Below are 7,985 nucleotides of genomic sequence, written 5' to 3'. Positions count from 1 at the left end.
TTTTTTGAGATGGCCTCTCACTGAACCAGGACCTTACCAGCAGGCCAGCCTGGTTGGCCAGCAAGCTCCCGGGATCCTCTGCCTCACTCCCCTGAGCATTGGGGTTTCACATGTGCACTATCCTGCCTGGCTTTTATGTAGGTGCTGGAGATCCAAATCCGGGTCCTCCTGTTTGCCTAGCAAACAACTTTACCAACCGAGCCATCTCTCCAGCCTCACTTCTAGCTTTTTGAGACTTTATTCTGCCCCCTTCAGCCCCACCACCCCAACCCCCGCCCCCTTTTCTAACATGGTCTTGCTATGTAGCAGAGGCTGGCCCCAACTTCTAATCCTCTTGCTTCTGATTTCTTGGTGCTGAGATTGTTGGCCTGTGCTGTGTGTTTGGCTTGAGCCTAATTTCTAATGGGTGCACTGAAAACTGTATGTTTTTCTTTATGCTCTGACTAAGCTGCATCCTACGGTATTTGGCATTGTCCATGTATGGAGCTTTACATGACTTGTACATGATGATGAGCATGCATTCTGTGTCACCGAGCTCTGTCCTCAGCCCACCCATACATTCTGTTTTCATTACCATTCGGTTTAAAACCTTTTCTAATTGCTGTAATAATTTCTTCCCTGACTCAAAAGTCATTTAGATTACTTTGATAATTACTAAAAGAAATTAGAATTAATTTCTTTTTTCTTCATCTTTTTTGGGGGTGGAGGTGGGTGGACTTTTTTTTTTTTTTTAAGGCAGGGTTTCTCTGTGTAGCCCTGGCTGTTCTGGAACTCACTCTGTAGACCAGACTGGCCTCAAACTCAGAGATCCATCTGCCTGCCTCTGCCTCCCAAGTGTGTGGGATTAAAGGTGTGCACCACCGCCACCTGTCCACTTTGCTTGATATCTAAGCACTTCTCTCTGTCTCTCTGTCTCTGACTCTGTCTCTGTCTCTGTCTCTCTCCCTCTCTCCCTCTCTCCCTCTCTCTCTCTCTGTGTGTGTATGTGTTTACCAGGGATTGATATTGATATCTGGACTTTGTACATGCAAGGCAAGCACTCTACCACTGAGACATATCCCCAGTCCACCAAGGAGGACTTCCAATTAATTATTGTTTTGTTATTGATTTCTGGCCTGAGCCACAGTGGTCAGAGTAGGCATTCTACATGCAGTCTTTTGAAATTTGACCCTTGCTGCATGGCCCAGCAAGTGGTTAAATTTTGGTAGATGTGCCCTGTCACTCAGCCTGCCACTGTTGGGGACAGTGTTCTGCATATGTCACACTCCCCACCTTAAGCACATGCTCCGCGTCAGATGCCAGGGTGATGGGTTCTACATATTAATGCAAACAACCCCCACGAGCAGCTTGGGCAGCACGCTGCTGTTTCCAGTCCTCTGGGACAGATGAGCTCACAAAGGGAGTCTGTGATTGGCTGGGCAGGGCTTTGTAAACCTGGCTCTAATGCTGGTTTTGTTGTTTTGTTTCGGTGCTGGGAATTGAACCCATGGCCTTGCACATGCTAAGGACATACTTTACCCCCAACTTCACTCCCATCTGAGTTACTTATTTTGAAGTTTCTGAGTGTGTGAGTGTGTGTGTGTGTGTGTGTGTCTCACCTGTAGTGCAGTTTGTCCCTGAATTTATGTTGGTCTTTCTACTTCCGTTTGCTAACTGTTGGGCTTAGAGGTCCGCACCATCACTCCTAGCAGCTGCACTGTAAGGCCAGCACATGCCCAAAGCCTTCTCTAAATTCCTGCAGACTCCTAGGAACCTGTAAGAGGATTGGCTCAGAGGTTTTCTGGTTGCCCATGTGTGCAGTTTTCTATTCCATATGTAATATACATACATATTCTATTTATAGGAGTAGCCCATATAGAACTCAGCCCACCTCATTGGCTTTCCCTGGACACCACTCATACCCAGCATCTGCATACCCACTGAAGGTTTTCTAGGGCAGGAGCAAGCAATGGCTGCGATTGCCCCACAGCTTTGCACAGCCTGTAGTTAAAGACTACTCTGTCCTCGTGATCTCTGCATGTCAGTTGGTCCCCAGGGCTGTGGGCAGTTCACCTCATTCCATCATCCAGGGTGCTTATCCTAAGTCAGTCCAATAAACTTCCATAGCCTGGACACCTCAGGAAACTCACATCTAAATGAAGAAATCATATCCCCACCCTCACCACCCGGGAGGCCACTAATGCTCCCAGCATGCACCGCCTCCCAAGAGTAACCACTATCCTGCCAGGTAATGCTATGCATGATTATTATTATTTTTTCTCGGTTGTGGGCTTTGTGTAAGCAGAATAATGCAGTAGATGTTTGGTTTGTGTCCACTTGTTTCTGTGAACTTTATGCTCTTGAGAGATCTGACTGTGGCATGCATGGTCCTAGCAAGTGCGTTCTCAGGACTATGTGGTTCATTCTACAAATCAGTCCTCTGCATCTCCTTTCTGTGGACTGTGGGAAGTATCCGGGTGGATTCTGATTTGGGGTTGCTTTGAGCAATGCGTTGAAGAAAGGCTGGGTAGATTATTTTTGGTTGATATTCATTCGGCGTGTGGGTGTGTGTAGGAGAGAATGGCTAGGTTGCAAGGGCGTGTGTTCATCTTTAGTAGATTTTAGCTAGACAGTTTTCCAATCTTGCCAGTTTATACTCCACTGGCGTGAATGAAACTTTTGTGGTTCTATGACCTTACTGACCTGAGAATTTTTTTGGGTAGGTGGAGAATAATCTTGGGAAATTCTTGCTTTAACTGAATGCTTAGCTTTCACTGTATGTTTGTGTGCTTGCTCACCTCTCTCTCTCCTTCTCTCTCTCTCTCTCTCTCTCTCTCTCTCTCTCTCTCTCTCTCTCTCTCTCTCTCTCTGTTCACCCCTCCTCTTTGGGTGTGTGTGTGCTCACCTGCCTCTCTAGGTGTGTGAGTGTATATGTGTGCTCACTCCCTCTGTGGTGTGTGTGTGTGTGTGTGTGTGTGTGTGTGTGTGTGTAGGCCAGAGATGCTCATGTTGGGTGTCTTCCTCTATTGCTTTCTACCTTATTTTTTTGAGGCAAGATTGCGCTGAGCCTGGATCTCCTTGTTTCTGTTTGGCTGGCTGGCCAACAAGCCCTGAGAAATCCACCTGTCTCTGCCCCCTAATCCCCAGTGCTGGGTTACAGATGCACACCAAGTGCCTGGCTTTTCCCTGGGTTGGGAATCCGAACCCAGGTCCTCATGCTTTGCCCACTGGGCTGACTCTTCGGTCTAGCAGTCGCTGATTCTTATCTGTCATTTCGAGGTCCCTGCTCCATGATCCCCACCGGCACCCTGCTTCCTCATAAAAGTTTCTCAAAGTGTGTTCCTGGTCAGAAGCTGCCTCCTCCCCCTTCCCCATCCCCCCAACCCGGCTGTGTTTGTTATTAAGAGTGTATACTGCAGCTCAAACCAAACTGACCCATGTCTCACAGCGCCCGTGTGAAAATTTTCATAGCACGCATATAATGTAATTGTCAGTGCTGTTAAGTTTCTTTGGTCTCATTGAGATTGTTTATGTAATTAAGTTCATTTTAGACAGGAAAACATCTCCACCCAGGATCCCGACCCCCTATTGCAATTGTTTTCATTTCTCTGGTAAATATCTACATTTCCTGAAAGCTACCAGCTGGAGCAGGAGCCTGCGTGGAGCCTGCTTGCCCATGAAAGACTGAGGGAAACATTGTTCCCTGTGGAACGGGCCATGCTGAGTTTGAGCTTTGTATACCTCACCGTTATTTAGTTCTTGTGAGAGAGCAACTGTGTCATGTCCATTTCATAGATGCAAAAACTGAGGTTCAGGGGCTAAACAGCCCAAGTGGAACAGCTAGGAAGAGGCAAGGCTGAAGCATGTACCAAAGCCCGTTTTCCTCTTCCTCCACCCTTCCCTCACAGTGCCTGGTGGGATTGCTGCTGAGTCCCTAACCTTCACTCCCCTGGAGGACATGATCTTTCTCAAGTGGGAGGAGCCCCAGGAACCCAATGGCCTCATCACTCAGTATGAGGTGAACAGGGGCCCTGGTGGGGGGGCGGGAGGTGGGAAGTCAAAGTTCCTCCCTGTGCAGCTATACTGGAGAGAGGCGGGTGGGAAGACAGGGTTGGGCCTCGAAGCTACTTGCATGATGGTCAGAGTCGGTCAGTGCCCTGTGAATTCTGAGCAGGGTAGGGGGCAGGAATTTAATGGGTGGGTGGGTGGGGTGCCTGGATAGTGACAGCCATCCCTGTCCTGTGCCACCCACCTGCTCCTCCTACCCCCAGATCAGCTACCAAAGCATTGAGTCCTCAGACCCAGCAGTGAATGTGCCCGGCCCGAGACGCACCATCTCCAAACTCCGGAATGAGACCTACCACGTCTTCTCCAGTCTGCATCCCGGCACCACGTATTTGTTCTCTGTGCGTGCTCGGACCAGCAAGGGCTTTGGCCAGGCGGCTCTCACAGAGATAACCACCAACATCTCAGGTGAGCTTCCCTGGGAGGGGGCCAGGGTCCCAGGGCTCCTACAGAGGGGTAGAGCAGCCAAGTGTGGGTGCAGAGGGTAAATAAGGTAAATGAACCATTTAAAGGCTCAAGTAGGGAGTCAGGAGATTATCGTGGGTGAATCAGAGTTAAGGTCAGAGGTCGGAGGTCAGTGTCTAAGATCAGGAGCCAGGGAAGCTTAGATCAGGGGAACATGACTGTGGTTAAGTCTGTGGGTGGGGGTGGAGGTCTTGTCTTCCTGGCCCAGTGGCTGGGCTCCATGCTCGCGCCCCTGTCTCTTCTCAGCTCCCAGCTTTGATTATGCTGACATGCCGTCACCCCTGGGCGAGTCGGAGAACACCATCACTGTGCTGTTGAGGCCGGCTCAAGGCCGCGGAGCACCCATCAGGTAGGAAAGCCTGCAAAGAAAGTGTAGGCAGCAGGCCTCACCTCTGATTTGGCCAGCTCTCTGGTTACCCGGTTCCCTGCCTGGGCTCAGAGTTGAGGAGGGTGCCCCCACGATTCTGGGCAGTGGAAAGCTCTCTCCTTTCCAGCCGAGAGCACAGGTCTCTGCTGGTGACACCATGGGTTTCCTGGACAGTGTCCAGGTTGGAGAAGGACCTCACCAGGGTGGTTCATCAGACATTTAGGAGTGAAACTCTTGGGGCCTTGTATTCTCTAGTTGGTCCTGTTCCTGGAGGTACAGGGGTGGGCATTCTGGAAGGGTAGGCAGCCAGACAGATACGGCCACCCCCATGGAGTACACAGCCTTTCTGTTTCCCAGTCTCTGGTGGACTCTGGGATTACTGATGTCACGATGGCTACCTCTGCTCTGTGTGTGTGTGTGTGTGTGTGTGTGTGTGTGTGTGTGTGCGCGCGTGCTGCAGTACAGATGGGGAGTGTATGCCGGGCCATCTCGGGGTTGCCTATGTGGTGTGTTTGGCATGGAGTTGTGAGGGTGGGTGCAAGGCACATGGAATCAGTATGAGTCTGCATGTGTTTGAGAAGGTGAGGGTGTTTACAAAGGTGTGATTCATGGTCAGCCTGACAGTGTGCTAGGGTTTCATGTGCACAGTATTTTATCCTCATGGGACCCCATTTAGAGCATATGATTTGTCATGCTAGCAAAACAACTAAGAGAGAAGGAGTCAATTTGGCTCACGGTTTTAGAGGTTTCGGTCCATGGATGCTCCTACCCATGCATACAGGCAGAGCATCAGGGTGGTGAGGACATACTGGGGTTGGGGGTGGTACCTTACCTCAGGGTAACTGAAAAGCAGAGAGAGAATATCTAGGTTCAAGCTGGCTAGCTTTCTCCTTCCCCGACTTTATTCCATCTGTACCTTCAGCCCATGGGATGTTGTCCCTTCATTTACAACAGGTCTCCCACGCTTAGGTTGTTCTCTCTGGACACACCTTTGCACGTATGCCCAGAGGTGTGCTTTGTTAGTCTCTGAGGTATTTCTCAATTTAGTCAGGTTGCTGGCTATGTTAGCTGTCATAACCTGCAAAGCCTCTGTCTCTGTGTGTGTGTGTGTGTCTGCCTGCGCATCTCGGGGTTGCCTTTGTAGTATGTTCGGCAAGGAGATAGAGGGTGGGTGTGGCTCTTTTGGAAGTCCCAAGCTCCTCTGCCCCTTGGGTGTCCTCCTTTAGTTGGGACTGGTGGCTGTCCGGTATAGGTGGTGCCCTAGGTAGTCCCCCACCTTCCCACCATGCTCTTTAATGTCTCTTCCTTGCCTGCTGGGTCTCTCCATATTTGCCACCATAGCCTGCCTGGAACTGACTTCATGCCCCTGCAACATTGTTATTTTCTGAAGCCTCCGGGTCCTTGTGTGGCATCATCAGGGAGGACCCTGGAGACTTCTCTCTCCGTGTCTTCTTGAGGGATCCTGTGAGCTGTACTGGCCAAGCTAGATGGGAACAGGGAGGTGGGACATGGTGGGCGGGTGACCCTGCCTGTCATGTCCCCTTGTCTCTTCAAGGCTCCATTTTCTCAGATATCATTCCAGCTGAGGCTAACGTGAGTTACCTTTGACACCTCCTGGGAGCACTTGAGCCTGGAGGAGGCTTGACCCTAGCCTAGGGGGCTGAGAGGGACCTGGTCTGGTGTTTAGCAACTTTGTGACAGGTAGTAAACTGACTCTGAGCACCTGGAACTGGAGGGAAGGCAAGGGTTTTCCTGCTTCCCAGAGAACAGGTTGGCAGGCAGGGTGTCACAGATGGGTGTCACAGGTGGGCATCACAGGTGGACGTCACAGGTGGGCATCACAGGTGGACATCACAGTTGAGTGTCACAGGTGGGCATCACAGATTGAGCTATAAGGGAAATATTTAAACACACCAGATCCCACACAGTTAACTCTGGCCTAGTCCCACTGTGTGCTGGAGTCGTCCACAGCTGAAGCCCGCAGAACTGTGGTGGTCAGAAGTAGAGACATAAGTCAGGACATGAAGGCCCTATGGGGCACAGTGGCTCCAGTTTGTAGAGAGTTGCCTTAGGATTTCGAGGGCTCTAGACAGCACCAGGATATTCTTGTTTGCTTAGTGATTGTCTCTTTCCTGTTGTGGATAGATAGTTCTGGGAGGCCCAGATTCCTCAGTACCAGCACAGGGCCTCCAACCTGAGCACAGTAAATGTGGCCTCACCCTAGTCATCCTTGACCCAGGGAAGAGTCATTGTTTCTGCATTCCAGGTTCGGTGTCACACATAAGAAGGCTCATTGACGAGGTCCAGTGGGGCATAGGGTTTATTCCTACAGTGCAGGGCTACAGTTGGTGTCAGCAATAACAGTGGGCACTCATTAGCTAAGTGCCATTTCTGTCTATACCCTGGGTCACTCCCATCTTGCGGAGGAGGAAACTGAGGCCCTGGAATATCTGTGACTTGCTGGTCTAGAAAGAGGCAGAGTTAAAACCCCCTACCTTCACCACCTGAAGGCTCTCTGGGCTCCCTGTGGTCACTTGCAATCTCTCCTCCCTGTCCAGCGTCTACCAGGTGGTTGTGGAGGAAGAGCGGCCACGGCGCTTGCGGCGGGAGCCTGGAGGTCAGGACTGCTTCTCAGTACCTCTGACCTTTGAGACGGCCCTGGCTCGAGGCCTGGTGCACTACTTTGGGGCTGAACTGGCTGCCAGCAGCCTGCTTGAGGCCATGCCCTTCACTGTGGGTGACAACCAGACCTATCGTGGCTTCTGGAATCCACCGCTTGAGCCCAGGAAGGCCTACCTCATCTATTTCCAGGCAGCAAGCCACCTGAAAGGGGTGAGGGACCGGCCGGCTGGGTCCTGGTGGTGTAGGCTGGGGTAGTGGGTGGTAGGTTGGGGAACCTTTGGGGAGACCTATCACTAATGCCTGAAGCCTGGTCCTAGACTACTCTGTAGGCTTAATCCCCTTTCCTTGAGCCTTACCTTCCTGGTCCAAGGCATCTTCCCACAGATGCCCCAATATACTCCTGCTGTCCAGGCCCCCTTACCTGCCTTCTTTCAGATGCCTCTTCAGAAGAAGACCACCTCCAGAGGTCCAGGCCCCACCTCCACCC

General features: G+C 51.1%; 1 protein-coding gene across 17 annotated transcripts in view; it reads left to right on the top strand.

Annotated features, from left to right (window-relative positions):
• Ptpru (protein tyrosine phosphatase receptor type U) overlaps positions 1 to 7,985 on the top strand; it is a 78,778-nt gene that overhangs the window by 35,299 nt on the left and 35,494 nt on the right. For all 17 annotated transcript variants that reach the window (XM_031378872.1, XM_031378871.1, XM_031378869.1 and 14 more), the window contains 4 exons: positions 3,888 to 3,997; positions 4,251 to 4,452; positions 4,756 to 4,858; positions 7,435 to 7,708. In XM_031378872.1, coding sequence (XP_031234732.1) covers positions 3,888 to 3,997; positions 4,251 to 4,452; positions 4,756 to 4,858; positions 7,435 to 7,708 — 689 coding nt within the window. The remainder of the gene's footprint in view (positions 1 to 3,887; positions 3,998 to 4,250; positions 4,453 to 4,755; positions 4,859 to 7,434; positions 7,709 to 7,985) is intronic.

The sequence above is a fragment of the Mastomys coucha genome, unplaced genomic scaffold (genome assembly GCF_008632895.1).
Source record: "Mastomys coucha isolate ucsf_1 unplaced genomic scaffold, UCSF_Mcou_1 pScaffold18, whole genome shotgun sequence".
Taxonomy (NCBI): Eukaryota; Metazoa; Chordata; class Mammalia; order Rodentia; family Muridae; genus Mastomys; species Mastomys coucha.
Note: the sequence above shows the minus strand (reverse complement) of the source record. Positions and strands in the feature narration are given on the sequence as shown.